This window comes from Siphateles boraxobius, unplaced genomic scaffold, assembly GCF_051911475.1.
Source record: "Siphateles boraxobius isolate OS27281-9 unplaced genomic scaffold, OSU_SipBor_1 9, whole genome shotgun sequence".
In the NCBI taxonomy this organism is placed as follows: Eukaryota; Metazoa; Chordata; class Actinopteri; order Cypriniformes; family Leuciscidae; genus Siphateles; species Siphateles boraxobius.
In genome coordinates this window covers 22,807,442-22,830,814 of record NW_027509219.1, presented here as the reverse complement: position 1 = coordinate 22,830,814, position 23,373 = coordinate 22,807,442, and the positions used below count along the sequence as shown (strand labels likewise).

Below are 23,373 nucleotides of genomic sequence, written 5' to 3'. Positions count from 1 at the left end.
GATCCTGAGACCCCGGCCTGGATATGTGCCCAAGGTTCCTACCACTCCCTTCCGGGACCAGGTGGTGAACCTGCAAGCGCTGCCCCCGGAGGAGGCAGACCCAGCCTTGGCACTGCTCTGTCCAGTACGCGCCCTCCGCACCTATGTAGACAGGACGCAGTGTTTCAGGACCTCAGACCAGCTCTTTGTCTGTTATGGTGGGAAGCTGAAGGGAAAGGCTCTCTCCAAGCAAAGGTTGTCTCACTGGATAGTGGACGCCATTGCCTTGGCATACCAGCAGCAAGGTCGACCGTGCCCCCTTGGTGTGACTGCCCACTCCACCCGGAGTGTGGCATCCTCTTGGGCTCTAGCGCATGGCGCCTCGCTAACAGACATCTGCAGAGCTGCAGGCTGGGCGACACCTAACACATTCGCCAGATTCTACAATCTCCGAGTGGAGCCAGTGTCCTCTCATGTACTCGCTTCAACCAGCTAGTACTGGACCCGCTCAGGTGTCTTCGCTTGCTCGCCATTCCACTCCACGGACTGGATACGTGCGATATTCTCCTCAGGTGAGCTTCCCCGAAAAGCCCTGAGTTCCTCCAGCACTCCTGACGTTGGCGCCAGTGTCTATTGCCTGTGTCGGCTAGGTGCCTCCCGTGTGCATGGTCCCTCCCCTGAGCGACCCCCACATGTGTATTCCACTGTAAGCCTCCCGAGCATGTGTCTTTCCCTTGGCAAGCCACCTTGCCACCCCTGGGGTTGAAATATTCCACCTGCGGCTGGACACCCCAGTGTTCTCCATGTCTCCTTCGGGTCACATGTTTATTCTCTAAGTCCCCCCCTCTGGGTTGGCAGTAATTGCATATTTCCCCTGAACTTGGGATATGCTCCCCAGTGTACCTTGGTATTCCTGTGCTAAATAGGAGTCCTTCGTCCGTGCCAGTCTCACGACAGGGATCTCAGATTTACGCAGGGCACTGGAAGACAGCTGAGAAGGTGGCGTGATTAGACTGGTAACCCCATTCGTCGTCATCCGACGTAACTCGGAGTGACAACGAAAGGGAACGTCTCGGTTACGTATGTAACCCTCGTTCCCTGAGTAGGGAACGGAGACGTTACGTCTGCCTGCCACTTTCCGCTGTACCGCGGGGATCGCCTGAGCTCAGTCTTGGCTCCTCAGCGAAGAAACATATCTGCCTGTTGCCGGCGTCCTCCTTTTATACCCACGAGGTGGGGCGGAGTTACGCCATGCAAATTCCGCAGACCCATGGCATTTCCTTGCCATTGGCTCGTTTTGTAATACTCGAAGTCGATAGGTGTTCTAAGCGAAACCCCATTCGTCGTCATCCGACGTAACGTCTCCGTTCCCTACTCAGGGAACGAGGGTTACATACGTAACCGAGACGTTTTTCTGAATAAAAACAAGCTCACCTTGTGTCAGTGGCAAATGTTTAGAATTTGGTGAAAGCTATATGTATTTTGTTAGTTATTGAAGGATGTGCATCATTATTCCACAAATTTAAAACATTGAAACATAAGGCTGTTTTACTAAACACATTTAATGTACAGATAAAATAGCAATAAATAACACATCTGTGTAGTGGATTTGGGAGAGGGCTGCAGTAGAACCCTACTCATCTGGCCTCGCTGACACTCAGCTCAGCTTTAACCTGCCATGAGGAGGTGAGATTCCTCCAGGCCAGCATCTTTCCTCATCCCTCTCCCTCTGCTGTTGAAGTATTCATTCCTTCCGGCTGCAATTCTGTTCATTTATAGATCCATAGCTCTTTTGTAGGCTACCCAGCTTCTACTCTGTTGAACCTAAATTAACTATATACTGTAGGCCTACATAGCATCCCGATATCCTGTGGTTGCCGTGGGCGAGTGGTTGCCTTTATTGGATTTGCTGTGGATCAAATCTCACAAAGCGCAGACTGGCAAACATTAATCAGCTGACCTTACACATATGGTCTGAGCATCTAACCATGGCCAATCTCACGCCGGGTGAACTAATGTTCATCCACCGCATGCTGCTGAACACTTCACTGTTGAGTTCCGATGGAACCTCTCTGTCAAGTTTAGATTGCATGCATATCTAAGGTGGTTGCAGAGACACCTTGGTACAATCTGATGTTATTAAATGACCATGCAAATACTTACCATTCTTGCAAATTACCCAAATTGGAAAGAAGGAACAGAGCGAGAACCTGATTTAACGTATTTGTCAATCTGATTAAAAAAAAATTTAAGCCATCATGAAATGGAAGTATATCCAAGTGAACCGCTTCTCAAACAAGAAAAAATTCAGGGCGGACTTGATTTTGTCCATCGGGAATTGATTGGATGGTTGGATAGTTGTGGTTTGCTACGCTGTGATGTCATGTGAGTAAACAAATCATCAGAAAAGAGATGTTGCAGCAAGAGGGAAGGGAAGTTATTTTGATTAAAATGACGGCACATGAATAAATAAAAAAAATATGTGCACAGATAAATCATTTAGAATGAATACTGCAATATTCCATATAAAACCAAGAATTGTAAATTTTGATTTCATACTGACTAATAATAATCACATCTAAATTGTTGGCCTATGAAAGGGAAATGCTCATCCTATATAGTTCAGTCTCTCCAACACATTTGAGCTGATTTAGGTCTTCCTGCAGTGCAGAGAATCTGCCATAAGTATCAAGTAGATAAAGGTCAAAGACCAACTGATAATCCAAGCGTGTGAATCTGAGGTGTCTTCGAGTTGGCAAACTTCACTGTCAAAGAGGTTACACACATTATGACAAAAGAATAAATACTTCAATAATCAAACAAGAATATTGCTAACTCAATCCTGAACTCATACAGCATTGAGTAAAAATCAGACCACATTAAGAGTCAAAAATGCAACAAAAGTAAACTTTTATTGTCATGTTGGAAAAAAAATCCTGTTGATTTACAGATCAAGATATCTGAAAGCTGACTCACGTTTCTTTCTCTTTTTTCTTCAGTTTTTCCATTACCCCCTTCATTCATCATGCATTCACAAATAAACAACTCCCGAGTTGCTCAACTAAAATTTCTATGAACATAGGTGCTGTCTATTGCTCTTATAATAGTTGGCTGTGTGAGTGGCTTGTCATATCTGCAGTTTTAAAGATTTTTGTCATCCGTTCAGTAGTTCAGTGAGCTGACATGATGAAATCACATACTCATTCATAATATAATTTGGCAATTATTAGCGATTAATCAGAAAAAGATTTTGTGATCAACTCAGGCACTATCAATAATTAATATGAAAGGCAAATAATATTAGGACATAGGTACGTTAGATAAAACTTTCTCAACCTTAAATTATGTAACAGTTTTTGCTTACAAATTCGTTGCATTGTTAGAATAATTAAACTCAAGAAAACTCATATTTGTCTGTTTTCAAAATGGATGCCAACTAAACTGATCACTTGCTGTTTAAAGGTGCAGCTTGAATATCAAAATTCAGTTACCAAATAAATTTATAATTTACAATTAATTTGAACAAAAAATATATTCAGTAATCCTTGTAATGCTGAAATAGCCAAAACAATGACTGATAACTTCTCCATCTGTGGCTGTCTGTTTTCATGTCAGTATCAAGATGTGGTAAACAAGACATATTCCTTTTTGAGTGTTGGTTATGATCCATATTCCATGTTGATTCTAATAAACATTATGTCTTATTTAAGGCTCAGCTCTCTGTAGTTTTTGCCGTTGTGTTGAAGAATTGAAAATGTGAAATTTTAGTGGATCAACAACAGGAGTAGTTCCTATCAAATGGTGTATACCTGACCTTTCACCTTTGCTTTGCTCCTCATGAGTACCCAGCTTTATCCACACACTCATACTCAGCGTAAACACTCACACACACATGCGTGGTAAAAAGATGACGATCAAGGGTCGTAACCCCACCCTTCACTCCGCCCCCCCACTTGAAGTTAGTGCATTGTCCATATAATACACATGAAATTACACAGAGGTTCACAGTTATTTTACAAAAGATAAGATGCCTGAAGCAACTAAAAATGTTCTACCAGGCATTTTTGCTTGTTACAAAATCACATCCGGTTCACCCAACACTGACCCAAGCGATTTCCTATTCACAGGTGAATACAACAATAGCCCAAACCACCATTCACATACTGTCCCCCACCCCAAACCCGCCCAAAGACGAGAAGAAGAAAAAAGTCTCGAGGAAATCCTTACGAATCCAAGAAGTTTCTTTTAATTCCATGGAAAATCAATTCGTGTCTCTCTGTGTTGTTTTGTTTTCGTAAATTCAAGTCTCTCCAGAGAACTGAGCAAAATTGTTCACTCCCACATGTTGCAGTTCGTAAATTCTTTATCAATAACGCAGCTGATGCAGGCGTCTTCTTACCCGCAACCCAAAGGCTTGTTAAGGGCAGAAGACATGTCCACCGATAATCCACAAATACACAGTGTTGTGTTTTCCCCAGCATATGTTAAAGTATGATTTATTGGTGTCTTTAGAAGCATACAGCTTTCAGATCATTCTTGCATTGGTAACATTAAACCTTGGTAATGGAGTAAGGCATAAAATGCAAATAACAGAAAGAATTATTCATCTTTTTCTGTTCATCATAGATGTTTTTTCTGTGTTCATTGCAATGACAGGTTTCAGAAAAAGAAAGTCTGATCACTCCTATCAATCCCATGCCTACCCTACAGAGAGATCTCATTGAACATTCACGGAAATATTACAATCTGTCCTGTCTGCGTTGGTCAGCATTCTGATTCAAGTCAATATATGCCAGAGAAATCATGTGGCTGATCAATGATTTCTTGAGTTGTGTGCAAAATATTAAGGGAAATTCATTTGACACTCAACCCATTTGGGAATTTAGTTCATCCACTTATTAGCTCCTAATGAAATGTAATACTTCAAAAAAGAAATCTAAACATTCCACTAACACCTTACATGTTTTTCTTCCCTAATCTTAAACATTCATTTTTTTCATTACAAGATTAAAAATCAGAATTTTGTTTGATTTCTGGTCAACAGGAGGCCAAGATACACTGTCAGACTTTAGGTTACTTAATACTACCTGACCAACAACTTCTTTCCAACAATCCATTCATCCTCTGTTAGTCTGTAAAACACAGTAAATGCAAACTAAAATGCCTCTAATGCAACCTACCTGTCACTTACACTTACATGATTGAAAATGTAAAGTCTGAAATGATCACTTTCCAAGATACAAGTATGAAAATCACATATTAAAAACCTTTTGTATCTGACAGGCTTGCAAACTTTCTTTCAAGTAATTCAAAACGCAAAAGACCAAGTAACTTCTCCTCTACAACATCTTCTGTGCAAGCGTTGGAAGGATAAATGATCGGTTGGTTTAACCGAAATACATCATTAACAAATCAGTATTCAATACTGATCCGTCTCTTCACAAGTAACAGTAAAATACTTCACCTTTTCTGGTTTCAACATCATAAGATGGTCATATATTCAGACTCATTATGGAAATTATAAAGGCATGAGTAATTGTGTGCAATGATATGAAATATTCTATAAATTAATTAAATAGAGCTGAGAGAAAAAAAAAGACAAATTAAAAAACAGAATAAATTACAGCAAGAACTCAGGGAAAGAACCTACAACCCTGAATAGGCCATATTTCACACCGATTCATATTTTCAGTCAGCTCCTTTTGTCTACAATCCCTTTGAATCAACATTATTTGTTCTGGAAGTAGCTTTTTATACACACTGTTTTTCATGAGTATCTTAATTCCTGTCTGATGAAGCCACAGGAAGGGTTCAGCCCAACCAATTAGCATAAATTATAGGAACTTTGTCTTTTTTTGTCAGCCTCATTCATTCCTAGAGGCTTATGCTTGGCACTCATTCTTAAAAATAGTTTAATCTCAAGTTTGTTTCCCCTTAAAGATAAGGTAATACACATGCACGTTGAGTATTTTTGAATCACTAGTTCAAATAATATAAATTACTCTGCCAGGAGTGCAGCTGTTCACAAGGCATGAATACGAATATTTTTGCAAATCTTTGATTCTGGGCCCTCAGGATCCTGGTAAAGGGATACAGATACTGAGCCAAATCAAATGGTAATGTTTGTTGAGATTGATCATAAGAAGCCATTTGATATAGCCTTCATACATTCACCATAAAATAGACCATCAGTTTGGTTGATTTGTGAATTTGAACCACCCTAAAGCGAAACATATGGTTCTTCAAACCTGTTCAAGAGTTGATTTACAAAACCACACATTAGTGTAGAGCCCATTTTGCCCTTAAAATCATTAAGGTGACAGTAGATGCTTATTCCGTGACATCCACCCTTTTAAAGCATCTTAAACTGAATCAAAGGCCACAACAGCTCTTAAATTTTGTCCATGTCTCCATAAATACAGACCTCTTATTCCCTCCCCCCTGGCTGTCCACTTTCCAACCATCCAGAAGAGAAAGAACAGAAAAAAAGAACATTATGAATGAACACTCATCTTCACATGACACAGTAAGGCTCACGGGGCAGTTGAGGTGGAGTTCTACAACAGGGAGGCAGGTGGGCCAGCAGGCCCTTCTTCAGGTCCTTGTTGAGGAAAAAGCAGATGATGGGATTCACACCCGCCTGGGCGAAACTCATCCACACGGTAGTAGACAGATACCGGTGCGGGATGGTGCACGCTTTAACAAAGACCCGCCAGTAACAGGCCACAATGTACGGGGACCAAAGCACCAGAAAAAACAAGGTGATGACATAGAACATCCTGCCAAGCTGTTTCTCGGCCTTAAACTCCTCCATGCCTAGCAGGCGTCTGTTCTGGTTGTGCAAGTTCTGCCTGATGCCCAATAAAGTGGGAGGCATTGGGCCACGGCCGAACCCTGCTATCCAGTTCGCGGCAGCCTGGCCTGTAGCTCCAGGTCCGTGAAAGGTCCAGTTTTGGCTGATGGCTGGAACCATTTGGACCGGCTTCATCTTTCTGTGTTTGTATTCGAACAGCAGAAGCTTCATGTACACCACGTGAGTGGCCAAGATTAGCACAGCCAGCATCAGCATAAAGCCTAATGTGTCGTTGGCCTTGAAGTAGCGATGTTCGAAGATGCACTGGTCCTCCTCGCGGATAAACTTGTAGGTGCCAACATCAAAGACGGGCGGGAACGCCATGGCGACCGACAGCGTCCAGACCATACATACCACTGCCACACATGTCCAGAAGGTCATTCGCTTGGAGTAGAACCGGTGGTGGGCGATAGCCATGTAGCGTGTGACGCTGATGCAGAACAGCATGAAGGCAGCATGGAAGCAAAAAAGGACGGCCATGAAGGCCACCACCTTGCAGCTAAGCACGCTGTAAGTCCAGGCCGAGCCATTCTTGATGGACACCAGCACGAAGGGAAAGCAGACCGCCGAACGGATGGTGTCGGCAAGGCAGAGGTCCAGAAGAAAGTAGTAGGGTGCCTTGTGTAGGGCTCTGTCCCTTAGCACCAGCAGGGATACCACTAAGTTGCCCACCAGGCTGATGCAGATTATCAGCCCCAGAAGGACGAGTTTCACATAGGTAGACACGGCTGAAGAAGGTGCTCCACCCATCATGCCACCGGTTGTAGACACCACAGCCGCCAAGGGGTTCCCAGGCCCATCACTGCTTGCGTTTCCGTTGGCCATCCCCTTTGCTGCTCAAATTGCACACCTCCTCCTTCAACTCCTCCTTTACCCCCACTTCCTCCACTCCCTCCTCCACCTCCGCCACCTCCAGCTGAGCTGTCGTCCGTCCTCGTGGTTGCCTTTCGTTGTTGTCTCAAATGGAAGGAGAGAAGCTTGATATGCATTGCCCCATCTTGTACAGTTTTCTTTGGAACGTCCCTTTAAATGTGCCACCTCTCTTGGCCTCCACACCTGTGAATAAAGAACAAAACATTTGTTACAAAAAAATGCTGGTCTTTAAAGGGTACAAATACAACTGACTTTTGGGGAAAGTATATAATTTCTGTAATGTCTGGGAAAAAAGATGTTTAGGTCAAGAAGAGTTAAATATCATGAAGTGATATTGATGCAGGAAAAAATAATAATATTCTTAATACCAATACAACATTTTTTTCCTTGCAAATAAATTGAGAACTGAGGAGACCACACTAATACAACAGCAAACTACTAGTGCCGAATAAAAACTCTAACTCTAGAACTCTAATTTAACTCTAGAAGTACTATGGCAATTCATAAATAATGTGAAAAATTATCCAAAAACTTTCAGGTACAGTATACTTACAAAACTAAAAAATCAAATAAAGAAAATTTGCCATGTGTGGAAACATACTTGTGATAAAATGTATAGTGGAAACACTTGAAAATTAGATTTAAAAAGAAAAGAAAAAGTTTTACTCACATTAACATTTTGTTATTTACCAGAAAGGTCAAGGTTTCAAACTAAACTAATGATGGTCGACCATTATTCCCAAACATTAATTTACAGTCCTGTTTCGCATGTACATACTATGTACTTATTGTAGTAATAACACAAAATTGGTAAGGTTATAACCCTAAATCTACCCCTAAACCTTACATTACTTGTGTGGGTAAATAGGCTACTATAACATATATCCAGTCATTTTCGTCTTGTTTCATTTTCATGGACTTTTAGTTTGTTTCTGTTTTCCTTTGTCCCAATTCCTAGTTTATTGGTCATAGTAACTCATTTAATTTGCCATTCTGTTCAGCTGTGTTTACCCTTCTTATCGCTTGTATTTAAGTTCATGTGTGTTCACTTCAGTTTGTCCGGTCTCGTTAATACTAGAGTTGTGTTTGTTCGCCTGCCTTGATTTGAGGCAACCATCACCACCCAGTAGACCTCCCTGACACCTAAGGACTTAGCTGGAGGGAGGCCTTCATCAGGTGTCTGGAAAGTGTCTACCCCCGATCCATACCACAGCCTGACCCAGAGCCCAGTCCGTCACCACCCGATAGACGGATACTATGCCTGAGCCCCATGCAAACTGGAAGCTCTGAACCACAGAGAGTCTGACCAGGGGTGTGACCATGGGAGTCCTCGTTGAATTCTAGGGTTTTGAAGCGAGCCCCGGCCACCCACCCACCACTGAGAGTGAGTACTGGCTAGACCCAATGGACAGTTTATGTGATTGTGGAGAGATGAATTCCTTGTGTCCCTTTTCCATCTTGCCAGAATATGTATCATCTTCTTCAGTCCTGCTAATCCTGCTTCAGTCTCTCTCTCCCACCACCTCTTCAGCCTGCCATCAGGAATGCTGTGTTTTTTTTATGATTGACAATTTATTGGGTTTTCAGAACATTTAAACACACACACACATATCCATCTGAAAAATTGAGCAGTGCTCATACAACAAAATAGAATGACAGGAAGACAAAGCACATCCATAGACAAAAACTACACTCTAAATACATTTTTAGAAAATAATGATTATTTCAGAAAAAAACGTGATGCACCTAGTCCTTGAGTTACAGCCTTGCCTAAATGTAGGTACCTTAATCTAACAAAATGTATCCCTCAGTCAGTCCCTCAGAATCCCATTAAACCTCCAAGGTGTACGAATGATACTTTCCCCATTTCAAGTTGTACTCCTCCACTTTATCAAGCAACCTATAGGACAGTTGTTCAAGGGCAGCCAGCTGACCCAGAGCGACGCACCACAAATCCAGTGGTGGTGCAGAGGGGGCTTTCCATTCTTTGACCCAAAGTTTCCGGCCAGGCATGAGGACAGTCTGGGTCCAGTTAGAGAGTGGAGGGGTCAGGTCACCTAATGCAGAGGGGTCCCCCAAAATAAACAGACTAGGGGTGAACGGGATATTCTGGTCGACAATTTTCTCTACGATTGCATGTAGGGAAGACCAAAATGCCTGAATTTTTGGTTAAGTCTAGAGCATGTGTACTAGGGTACCATTTTTGTCCCGACACCTCAAAGGAATGGTCTGTTTTTGTGCTGTTCTCCATTCTCCTCCTTAGCCATTCCTGCCACCCAGTTGTCATCATTTCCCATCGGCCCCTCTGTGTCACATATACCTTCTTTCAGTGGCGTGGTTACACAGAGGACCTACTGAAAGCCAATTCCGCCTGGGCGTGATGAGCCTGTGGCTCCAACTCCAGCCTCTGAATGCTCTGTCCCTCTTGGACCCATTTTCCTGATTCCTATGCCTGCTCTCCTCCCTCCCTCTACTCCAGCGTGGAAAATCGGGGATTCGGCCACGCTGGGCTCTCTCGGACCGTCGGCTCCACCTGGGTCGGACATCGTTACACCTTCGCTGCAGACTTGCATGCGGTCTGCTGCTCTCCAGCCCTCCACCCCTTGGGCTTTAGTTAGGTCCGCCCTCGTCGTTTCAGCTCAACCTCTGCCCTCTGGATACCTACATCTCGGGGGTGTTGCTGCGGCTCTGTCGCGGTCACCCAGGTCATCAGCCTCCCATTGCTCCCTCTGCTCTCCGTCTGCGCTCTGGGCTCCACTATCTACGCCTCCATCGCTGTCGGACGTCCCCCTGGTGTCATCAACCAGGATTCTACCACGGCTTCTCCCTCCATCAACTCCACCTTGGGCTATCATCCTGGTCATGCTCTGGATCAACACCATCTGGCCACTCCTCCCTTCATCTCTTCCATGTGTGCTGCCTCCATCTACTCCTTCATGGGCTCGTCTGCCTGTTTTCACTATCCCCTTGCCTGCTTCTTTCCACATCCTTTCGCCATCTCCTTGTCTGCCTCCAAAGCACTCAATCCCCCAAATTCTGACCAGTTGTTATGTATCCAAAATGATTGACAGGTAGAGAATGCTGCAAGACGCTCCCCCGAAAAGTTTTTTTTGTTGTTATTGTTATTTATTTTTTTTTGAATACATGCACTTTAAAGATACGCATTCCACTCAGACCAAAATAATAATGGGGTTGTTTCCAAATAAAGCAGTCTGGAGACATGTTTTTGTTGAACGTTTTTTAACTTGACACAGCATCTTAAAAATATGCGCATGTGTGAGATGCTGAAAAAGATGCAAGTAGCGGCGCACCTGTCTAAAGACTTCACTGTAGCATATTTACACAGAAAAAACAAAGTAAAATCTGAAAATGCAATTGCATGGCTCAGCTTCTTTGGCCTCTGTGTTGTGCGCTATACTCCCAAAGAGCGCAAATGCATTCATTAGGTTTAACTTAGACAGAACGAAAAAGACTGTCGTATGCTGCATCTTTATTCTAACTGCGCATGTTAACGTCATATAGACAGTGATGGGTAGTTCTGATTACATTTAATCTGGATTACGTAATCAGTATCCAAAAATTTTATAGTTTTTAATTATATTGCATCTTAAAATGCTCATAGTCAGATTACAGTAACTTTTTTATGGGTTACATGATTTTATATTCACACAATGGCAGTAAATTGTTCATAATTTATTGATTCTCTCTAAATCTTCTTTTTTAAATTTCCTTTTAAAAATACCATTAGCTTTGACTACAATCACAATATAGAATGGCCATGTAATTGTCATGTAAATGAATCTGTGAAGCTTCTAAATTTGGGGACAAAAGCACCTCCCAATTACACCATGTTTGAGATAAATAATTACGTCACGAAACACTACTGATATAATCAGTATGGTACACAATAATCCTATTCAAATTTAAGTGATAAACGACTTTGCTTAAAAGTAATCTAAAAGTCAAAAAGTAGACAGAATATATTACCTAAAATGAGTAATCTAGATAACGTTGATACAATTCTCATCATGTAATCTGTAATCAGTAACTGACTACATTTTACAAGTAATCTGCCCAGCAATGCGTAGAGGCAGATGTGATTTCTCATTGCAGTATTGGGGACATTTTATGTTTGCTAAGTAATGATTCTACAATGAAGTTAATTAATTTAAAACTCTAAGTGCATTGTGCATGAAACATTTATTTTCAATAATGTTAAATATTACTGATAAATAAATTAAATGATTAAATAAAGTAAATGAAAAAAATCTTAAAACCTTTATATTTAAGTGCACTACTATAGAAAGAATAGAAAAAAGAACACCTGACACCACAAAAGGTATTTTATTTGTGTTCACCGTCAGTAACACAGATCAATCAATAATTTGCTGAATGAGATAAGCAGGGCTCCTTCTAAGCATCTGCTGTAACATGCTGAGGAACATCTTCTGCTTCTCCCTTAGTGCCGAACAGATCAGCTGTTTTCACCACACGCGACATAGCATGCCAGCAACTAGTCTTTCATGGTAATTACCTCATTGTTGCTAGGCTACAACACATCACTTTTTATGTGTTGAGTATAGGAATGTGGACCGGGATGCGGGAGAAGGGGGGAATGAAAGAGTTAGGGGGTGGAAAATCTACACTAAAGCCATAGCAGAGCTTCAAAACAAAGCTTTAGAATATATATTGCGATATTGTTCTAAAAACCAAAAATGCTAGCCTGGATGCAAGCCCGAACCCCGCCCACAAAATTTTTAGGCCGGGAAGTTCGGTCTGGACTCATGGTGCCTTCTATTATTTATCCGTGTCGGAGTTCCGACTAGGAAGACAGACGTTGCCTATCAACACGCACCAACACGCCCCCTTTCCTTGGATTTCCCAGCTCGGACGTCAGACAACCGTGAGGACACCGAGCAAGAATTCCGATACAGAATCCAAGATGGCTGCGCCCTGTGTGACTTGTATGAATTGTTTTCATTGTTTTTGGACCGCTTTGGTTGTTTAAATGACGATTTTAATCACTCGTATTACTGCAATACCTTACTGCGTCCGTATCACTGCCTGTGGGTATGGGAATCGTTCTTGTTGTGAGAGCAATATTGAATGAAGCCTCGTTTATAACGGGTTACTAACGTGGCTACTAACGGGTTTACTAACGTGTTACTAACGTGGCTAGCGTTGCTAACAGAAGTTAAACTAAAACATGAAATAAAGTGAAAATTTTAGAAGTTCAAATGGCTGCGTTTTGATAAGCGCCTGGTACTCGGCCAGTGCTACCAGCAACTGCTTTCCGGGTGGCGTCCATATTTTTTCTCTGACTCGGACGTGCAAAACATACCAGAACGCTTGAAGTGTGGAAGTGACGTCATATCCGAGGGCCGAGTTGGTTCGTTGACCCTATTAGGGACGTCCTGCATTTGGAGCAGCCATTTTTACGGAATAGAAAATGCTATACCGCAGGTGATAATACAGCTCGTCGCGAAATATTTCTATCATGCCCAAGCGATGCTGTGCAGTTGGATGCGGTCAGATAGGTGATCATACAAAAGGAATATCTTTATACCGTATCCCAAAAGAAACAAAACGGAGAAACAAGTGGTTGGCGGCAATAAACAGGCAAAACGTTGGTTGGCTTCCAACTCATCACAGTCCAACTCAACACAGCTTTGCAGTCTTCATTTTGGATCAGGTCAGTTGTCCCCTCGAAGGCTAATGAATGATTTCTCGGAATTCGGGATTAAATGTTATAAATCATACAAAAGGAATATCTTTATACCGTATCCCAAAAGAAACAAAACGGAGAAACAAGTGGTTGGCGGCAATAAACAGGCAAAACGTTGGTTGGCTTCCAACTCAACACAGTCCAACTCAACACAGCTTTGCAGTCTTCATTTTGGATCAGGTCAGTTGTCCCCTCGAAGGCTAATGAATGATTTCTCGGAATTCGGGATTAAATGTTATAAATCCACTGTTGCCATAGAAATCTACGGAGCCCCTAAAGGGACGTGGTGGTGGAAAAAAAATTTAGGACGGGAGCTTTTTTTTTCCCAAAACTTTTGCGTTCCCTCGCAAAACTTTTGCATTCCCCCGAGAAACTTTGCGTTCCCTCGCAAAACATTTGCGTTCCCTCGCAAAGATACTTGCGTTCCCACGCAAAACCTGTTGGGAGCTCAGACAGACACTTCCTGTTTCATGTCCCGCTGGCAGTGCTTCAGAGCTACGTACGTTAATGGAGCGTTTCTAAGTGTTTGAACTTGGACTCAAATATAAAGAAATTAGACATATTAGACATTCTCTGGTCAATCCAAGGCGGTAATCAATCAGCCGGAAACTGAAGCCTCGCGGGAGCCGCCATTGTAGCAGAAGTTCACCTGCTGTTAGCATTCCATTGACTCCCATTCATTTTGGCGTCACTTTGACAGCGAATAACTTTACATCTGAGGCGTCCAAAGACTTCATTTGTCCATTATTTATTTCTAAAGAAACACAACAATGTATAAAAGTCTCCATTACTTTGTATCTTACGTTATGGCCCCGTAGAAGCCGTTTTTGTTAAAAACAGGCTAACGATTGCGTCATAACCACGCGACTTTATGTTGCACAATAGAGACATTACCGTATAGACAGGAGGACAAGCTCGCAGGCAATCTTTTACTGTCTATGAGGCAATCGGGGGACATGGAGGCATAAAGTCAAGGGAGAAGCCCATAGATAGAGAGTCCATAAAAACAACGGGACAAAATATTTCAACAACGTTTTTGAGGAATTAGGTGATTCAGATTTGTCTTGCCACAGCTACTAGAAAATTGACAACGTTCAGACTGTCGTCAAGCTCAATTTGAGCCTGCGCAGTCGCTCAGCCATAAGACAGGAAGTGCAATAATCGGGCTTCAGTCTTCTCCGTTGAAATCAATGGGGTCGCTGTGCCCATTTCTTTTACTGTCTATGGGTCAATCCGTTGAGGAGCTATTATGCCCGAACAGAAAATTGTTCGGACCAATCAAATTGTCAGGGCGGGCTTTATACGATGATGGACAGATGAGCAACGGTAACGTAACCATTCACGTCATCAGAGCGCTTGGGTTGAATTCATGGCTGCCACTGGAGAATTGAGTTGTGTATATTCCGCTATCGCGTGTGTTATTGAAGATATAGACAGCGCAGAAATTTTAGAAGAGGAACAGAGAACCGCGATCAAGGCATTTGTCGATGGGAAAGATGTTTTTGCCGTCCTTCCTACGGAATTCGGAAAAAGTTTAATCTATCAACTTTAATCTATCTCTCAACATACGTCACTTACTCCGTTGCTCCGATTGGTTCTAGGTCTATCCAATTGAGTGAAGAGGCCTTTTATTTCCGCCATACACACACGCCCCATAATCACAGCCCAATGGAGCAGTATCAGACTCACATTCTGACTAGAATCTGAGTATGACGACGTCAGGCTACAAAAATGCTTGAACTTAGTATAGTGGCATGATTAATTTTGGCCACTTTTCACCAAATGTTTCTGGAAGTTTCACCTAACTCACACTGTAAAAAATGATTTTATGGCAAAGTAAATAAGGAGAAAAATCATGTATCTTTTGCCAAGAATAAATTTGTAAAAATGAAAACTTTAGAATATTAAGTAAATCGTAATTATATACTAAATTTTTACTTGTAAATATTAGACAAGTAAATTTGACTTCCGACTCTCTGGCATATTTACAAATCAAGTAAAATTGAAGATAGGAATCTGCGCATGCGCGGAAAGAAGAAAATCCGCGATCATTGAGGGATTTCCAATCTCTACTCATTCTGCTCTCAGGTAAGCATTAGCAACAGTAAAAACTGCATTATATTACGGATTTTTAGATGTAAATTATTCAGTAAATGTAACTACGATCAACGATTGTGTTTTCATTACTTAATTCTATACATTTGAAAAGTTTAATGTTCTTAATGACAAGTTAGCTTCGTTTTTTTCAGTTTTAAACTTTACGTTTTACACAAGTAAATTACGCCTAAAAACCATGAACATGTTACTTAAATCATGATCTTTTTGTTTAATATTTGTTATTTTGTGTGCAATTTTCTTTTTAGATGACATATCGTGGCCACGAATTAACAATAGGCTAAGTGAACAGGTTTTCGTTCCCTCATCGTGCACAATATAATTAATTCCCTCATTCATTTACTAAATCGTACTATTAAATGATCCCTGCTTTTAGTAAATAGTGACCACGTTATACATTGTATATATTATATAATACACGCATTATTGTCACGTATATAGTGACAATAATGCGTTGCCATACAAGACGAGTGAAAAATGAGTAGGCATACTTTCAAATTCCTAATTCGTAGCCATGATATATTTATCTGAATGCTGTGTGCATTAATGTGAGGAAATTGCTACGAGAGTAAGGTCATGCAGGATGTTTTTTTATGTTTTTGATATGATTTGGCATGAGTGAAATTAATAATGTGAATGCAAATTAAATAACTTTTAATTTTAAAGTATTTGCTGTTTACTGATTATTGTTTATTTTTTCTCTTTTCTTAATTTCAGGAAATTTCTCAAATGCATTCATTCTTTTGTGACTTCGTTGCTGTAAACCGGTTGAGAAGGACAAAGAGTGAGACTGAACACGCTGAATTGTGTGCCCAAAGCATTATGGTTTCTGTAGATGCTTATTTCTTAATAAATTACTCACATTATAAGAGTAACATTTAATTTAATTTAAAATAAATACCAGCACTTCATAAAACAAGTAAAATGCATTTAACATAGCAAATGGTTTTACTTCATTATATTAATTGCATCAGATTTGTAAGTAAAAATTACTCAATATAATTTATAAGTTATATGTACTTTTTTCACTTTGTTAATTTTACTTGGCTTAATTAAGTAGATTTACTTAATTTCCATAAATGTGAAATTTAGCCTACTTGAAAAATATCAGTACAAAAACATGCCAAATAAAAATTGAGTAAATGCTACTTATTGTTTTTCTCAGTGCAGGCTTTCTCATTTACACCCACATACCGAAAAGGCAGTCTCTGCCCCTGGTTGGCGGTATTTAGTGGAGAGCATAGATACTTTCCAAACAGACATGTACCCTGCTGTGGTGTAGAACAGCCAGCTAGCATTATCTGACTCTGAATGTGAAAGAGCACTGATCCATGAATCCAGGCGTATACCTTCACCTGCTGAGGTGATATTTGCAGCACTTAAAGCGCCAGTTGTGCCAGCCCTCACTGGCTAACATTCTCTGGTACCGAGAAAGCTATAAGTAGACGCCAGCTGATGACAAAGTCACTGAGTACCTTAGTCCAACAGGAGATAGAACTGCGCCGACCCATTGTTTTAAAGCAGAAACACTAATTCACTTGTGTCACAGCAATTACAGCTGCTTGTTGCTAGGCTACAGGGTCCTTCTGCCTTGTGCGGTGTATGTGTCTTTGTAAGCCTCAATGCAACTCAGAATTGTATGCATTGAGGTGAGCTGGGAAGGAAAAAATGTCACTCATGAGAAATAATCAGCCAGAATGGAGATTAAAGCGAATGTTTCTGTCATAGAGAAGATAAAATGTTACAGCCTTACTGTGACAACCTGTTGTAACCATTTTACAAAATGTACAGCTTTATATCATTTAAAGGTGTTATTTGAATGAGCACTTCTGATTAAATTTCAGAAATTTAGTCTTAAGTATTGTAATTGTTAAGAAGATGTTTCCAATTGTAGAAACCTCTAGATAGAAAGAAACATGACAATTTTATAAATATTAAGTGATATAACGTAGGTACTATGCGTATCATTGAACTTTACCTTTATGCAAAAAAACAAAACAAAAAAGTAGTTCAGTGACCTGGTATGAGGGGAGTATTAACATTTTTATGGTCCAAAGATGAAACTTTTCAATATGCAGAATGTATATCGATTTGCATGCAAATAGTTCCCACAGTAAATTCAGTATTTAACATAGGCTATATGTCTTGAAGAAAAACTGGTCTGTTGGCCTCACATGTAATCTAATGAATTTAAATGTCACTTATGATGTAGTACTGTACTTTTTTCTAAATACAGCAAGCCAGTACTTTCCTAAACCTGTTTATCGCTATAAAATGATTCTAGCCAAAAAGGTGCAATGCCAAAAGGTTGGATTTTTAAAATGTTGCTATCACATACATTTTTCAGACAAAGTACTTTTTTTTCCGTAACCATCAAATAGTTTAATAATGTGGGGTAAAAAGTCCATAAAGATGGTAGAGCTAAAGGTTCTCCCCACTGTGGGCAAAACGCTTCCAAAAATAAATGATACAAAATGTATACACAAATACAATTGAGACAGAATTTGTTAATTTCCAAAATGTATATCAAAATACACAGACGCACACACACACACACACATTTTGCGTAAGCGAGGCCTTTAGCTCCACTGTAGCTACCCATTACAGTTGTCATCCCTTGGGTTATCATTATGCTATATTAATTATTGGACTCTTTAATATTTCCCTCCAGAGATTTAGTGTTCGCTTATCTCGCATTAATAGTGAGAAGGCCTTCGATGTCGTTGGGAGGAGTCAGGTGTAAAGGGAGTTGGTTGGAGGTAGAAGGCTGGATAGCAACAGCAGTGAATATCGCTACAGTGTTCTCGGTGGGAGGAGGCGACGCGGAATTCACCAACCAAACGAGCCTGAATCATTTCGACTCTCCCACACCTATCGTTTTGATACGATAAAAAAAAGAACAACGTGATCCCGTCGTTCGTGGCTAGTTTTCAGAAAGTGTTTTCTCCGTATCTCCATCATCTTCATTTGCGACAGGCTATCCGTGCGCAAGGTGATGCGCCATACTGATATAGCATACCCTACCCTACATAAATCGTTTACCAAACTAGAGTCTGTTTTACAGCGCGTGCGTGGTCAATGGATTTCTGTAAAACATCTGAAAAATATGAAAATAATGTATTGCTTTGAACTAATGACGTGACTCGCACAGCCAATACGCAAAAGTGCAAATGACCCGTATGGACTCTGTCAGGGCGCATATACGACAGTCCCAGACAGTGTTACACTGCTATTTCGTTATCTAACTCTCTCGGGTGCGATTCACATCTTCTTAGAGCACTGTGACCTGCATGGTTATCATTAGATATCATGAAGAACTACGGCGTCTCTCCCTCTCTGTCTTATTCCGCGCGCGCGACTGCACGTTTGCATGAGGGACAATGAAATAACAAATGCATAAAACAGGCCTGCATTTCACTTCAGTAGCCTATCCTATAGATATTATGCGTCATGCCGAGAGTCATAGATGTTTATTTTTTATTATTGACTTTTTTAAATTATATTTATTTTGAATGCTCGAGCAATTGTATCCCCCATTTTATAAGGCTAGTTAATTATAAAACATCACATAGAGAGTCATAAAGTGATGGATGTCTTACTTGTAATTCTTGGTCTTCCTCCAGACAATGGATCTTGTCTCGATAGTAGGCCTTAACGGGAGCTTGTTGCAAATATTAAAAAAATCAAAATAAAAAAAAAACTGAAACGCACAAAAAGGTGCAAATACGTTTTTTCGACCCGACACAACGCGTTCAACAAATCGCTCATGAATCCAAATTGTAATCCAAGATGAACCTCGACGTCCTTTATGAACAGAGAATGAAAAATATAATTAATTATTTAATTAATTAATACACGGAATGGTCACGTCTGAAAAACAGAAACAAGTTTCACTGGAAAGTCTTATGCTGGACGGGTTAAACAATATTATGCCAGAAGCTGGAATATTACATAGATACAGGTTTTAAAAAACAAAAAATATCGTTTCCTCTTTTTTCGTGTGCATGTCATGTCTTCGGGTTTTCCATAAAGCTAGGCCAAGCCTTAGCAGTATATTCCCATCACACGGTGACTAAATCAAGCAGAGTTTAATAGCATAATTACTCTATGTCTGCAGTGTTTTTGTGTTTTCGATTAATCCTGAGACACAGCGTCAGTATCATTATCTTGTACGCAGATTTAGATGTGTAAATAACGTCTGGCTCTCGGTACTGGGCTACAAGGCAAGAAGCTTATTCCCATCTTCATTTTCTTGTTGGAGCCAAAGAGATTTTCTCCCACGCCACACCGATTCACATCTTATCTTCGAGGGGAAAAAATCCGCTTTATCAAGCATCATCCTTCGGTACATCCATTGGCATCAGCGTTGTCCTCTCACATAGTGTAGTCATTCTACGTGGAGACATGTACACAGTACATGTAAGCGCCCTATATATATTTAAAATGCATAAGCCTGGTACGGTCTGTAATTCAAGGCGCAAAAAAGATGCATTACACATAGCAGTCAGAACCGAGTCTTTGCTCGGGAATTCGCCATTGATGTCAGTATCCCGGTGCCATCGCTGAATTAAGAATGTTAACGAAAAATGAAGGCAATTAAATGGATTCTTCTGCGAAGAAAACAGTGGCTCTCGTCTCTGCGCTCTACCTCCGTTTTCTCTGGATCGGATCCCTTCGGAAACGCCTCGGGATTTTTCGCCAGCCTCACTTACCTTGTTCTCCTCACTGTGGTGCACTGAAATCATAGGCTAGACAACCACAACTTTTAAACGGCCAGTGTTAAAAAAAATACAAAATTATAGTTGTTGGTTTTTTCAAAATACGGCATATAATTTTGATTTGATATTTGTTTCCCTGTTTTGAATTAATGTTGAAGTATGGTTAACATTTTTTTTTTTTTAATTTAAAGTGTTTTCAAAAAATATAGAAGTAGGCCTATTGTTATTTTACCAAAATAAGAACTATAGCTACAATAGCCTACAAATATAGGGTACTTATTGATATAACATTCTCAATCCTTCATCCTTAAACATTTCAAAACAGGTAGCCTACCCTAAACAAATATGAAAAAAACAACAACAAAAAAACAATTCAAAACAATAAAAAGATATTGATAGGCTACATCATTAGGCTACACTGTAGTAGGCCTAGTCGGTAAAAATATGGCCAAATGTTCTAATGTTACAATGTGGAAATTACCAGAAGGCCCAGTTCTCCTCTATGGATTTTGGGTCTTTGGCAGATTGTTTTATTGAAGAGAGGAATGTTGTAAGCAAGCTCACTCAGTAGGCCCTTGGTGTGTGAGCGTTTAATCTACCTGTAACTTCCAGGTAAAAAGGTGTTTTGTCTCTGCGTGACACAGCGATCCGCTGCGTGCCCTCATGCCTGGCCAAACAGCTGCCTGAACCGCTGGAAGCCGCAGGAACAGATGGTCTTACCCGACAAAAGGAAAACCGACCTGAGGACACACAATCACTCACCTGAAAGGAATGAAAGTACACAACTGACATTTTTAAAGTTGTTTAATTTATAGGCAGCACAAAATGGTGGATTACCATATAAATAGGTCAATGTCCTATTTGCTAAACGAATCTTGTGTGATGCTTAGGCCTATAGCACTGGTTAGTTGCTGCTACATCCGCTGCTGTAGTAGCCCAGCTACATTAATGCAATGGAGCGGTCACTGGTAAAAAGTTTCAAATTGTTACTTCATAAAGCAAGTTTAAACGGCACCTGAACTTTGTTTTAGCCTATACTCTGGTATATCACCATCATCATCTTTCATTATGATTATTAAGATCATTTTATATAATTTTCGTAATAATGAAAGGTCTGTCGTAACACTAGCCTCAAATGGAAAAAGCTCTCTGGGTTCAGTAGCGCCCTCTAGCGGAAAGAGTTATAGATTGCTGCAGTAGCCTACTTAGTCCCGTTTATTTCAAGGTATAGAAAGACTTCATTTGCCCATTTAAAGGCCCGGTTTCACAGACAAGGCTTAAGCCTAGTACCAGACTTAAATGCATGTTTGAGCTGTTTTAACTGAAAGCAACTTGCACTGGCATATCTTAAAATATGTCAGTGCCATTGTTTTGTCTCAAGATGCACACCAGTAATGTATTAATTTTTCTAAGGCATAGACTATATTATGTATTATTTTTTTCTTATAAAAGCTACTTAAATGCTCTAATTGAACTAAGGCCTTATCCTGTCTGTGAAACCAGGCCATTGTGTTCTTAATTACAGTAAAGGCACTGTGATGACACTGTGGTGTGATAAAAAAAGAAAGAAAAAAAAGTATTTGTTGTGATGTGATGCATGGCTCTATCACTAATGGCTGAATTTAAGCAATTAAAGATATTATAATTTCTTATTATAATAAGTAATTATTATTTAAATGATTATTTGAGTTATTTTTACATTATTAAGTAGTTATTTAAGTGAACTTTATTAAGTTATTATGAAATAAATGTTCTTTGTGTTATTTAAAAAAAATATTTTAAATATTACATAGGCTACAATTTATACATGCATATTTATGTATTTATATATAATTTTCTATAAAAAATAGTAATTTCCTTGTAGTGTTTATTATTTTCTAATAGAATCTGGACATAATTCTGAAGATAATTACCTTTTTATGATTTAAAAACAGTATATATATATATATATATATATATATATATATATATATATATATATATATATATATATATATATATATATACTGTATATATAGTATACATAAAACATGTATACTAGCACAATGCCTGATCCCTCTCTGTCTGTGGGCACAGATGCTCGATAGGTATAAAATAGGTATATTTTCTACTCAAATAAATTCTTCAGCCTGAGTGGTACCTCAAAGAGGAAAAACTGGCTTAAAACCATTTTGTTTAGGTAGTCTATGACTCAAAATAAAATTTGATTTGATTTGAAAATAAGTCTTATAATGAATTAACATCTGCTTCGGCTGCATCAGCATCCATCCCTCACCCATAATGCAGTTCAGCTGTTTAATGTATGCAGGGCCTATAGCCCAATATTATATGTAAGTGGAGCATGGAATTTGTTTGTTCATTCTAAAGAGATTTATTTGTGATAAGTGAGAGCTCCTTTTCTAATTAAGAGCTTTGTCACTCGTTCCAGTGAAAGTGTCTATCTGTGCAAATTTGATGGCAAGTAATCGTGTGACTGTCAACGATCACTGACGGGCTTTCAAAGGAAATCAGAAAGCAGCTTATCAGAAATCAGAACATGACATGTGTGACATTTGCCAACCACAAAATAAGAATTCTCATCAAAACAAACTTGTCGTTTGCTCGAATGAGGACAGTCCCATTTATGTAAATTGAAATTTTGTGTGATTGCAGCTGCAGTTTTAGTTGTTGTTTGCTTAAAATTAAGCCCTACTTTAAGTGCAGTCATTTTGAAATGGACGCACTGATTTAGCTTTAATGCAGTGTGCACTTATTATAATTAAATAGGCATAATAGCCTAATAATATTTAAATGACCACATATGAAAAAGCAAAAGATTAAAAAAATTGCCACTAAACTTTTTTTTCTGTTAAACCCACTGTATAATAATAAAAATACTTTTTGAAGAAAAATACCTTTGAAGAGGTCATCTAATATGTTGATAATTGGTGTTAATTATTGTGGAAGCTGAGCTGAGCTGAGCTTTTTCAATACAGTCATTTTGTTAATGAAAACATGCCAGTTGTTAGAATTTTAAGGTCAAGTTCACATGTATAATGTACAATGTGGAAGACCCAGTTTTCAAAATCCCAGCCAGTTTCACATTTCAATAACAGCCTTTGCACTTTGAC

At 39.8% G+C, this 23,373-nt stretch overlaps 1 protein-coding gene across 1 annotated transcript; it reads right to left on the bottom strand.

Annotated features, from left to right (window-relative positions):
* Nucleotides 1–2,872: 2,872 nt before the first annotated feature.
* Nucleotides 2,873–20,206, bottom strand: gpr173 (G protein-coupled receptor 173). The gene is made up of 2 exons (XM_077223544.1): nucleotides 19,145–20,206; nucleotides 2,873–7,888 (listed from the first exon to the last, which is right to left on the bottom strand). Exon 2 carries the CDS (start codon nucleotides 7,655–7,657, stop codon nucleotides 6,494–6,496), a length of 1,164 nt encoding a protein of 387 aa, XP_077079659.1. The 5' UTR covers nucleotides 7,658–7,888; nucleotides 19,145–20,206; the 3' UTR covers nucleotides 2,873–6,493.
* Between the last annotated feature and the right edge of the window lie 3,167 nt (nucleotides 20,207–23,373).

What these genes read in the sequence shown, in the direction of transcription:
- gpr173 (XM_077223544.1), bottom strand. Translation starts at nt 7,657, where the DNA reads ATGGCCAACGGAAACGCAAGCAGTGATGGGCCTGGGAACCCCTTGGCG.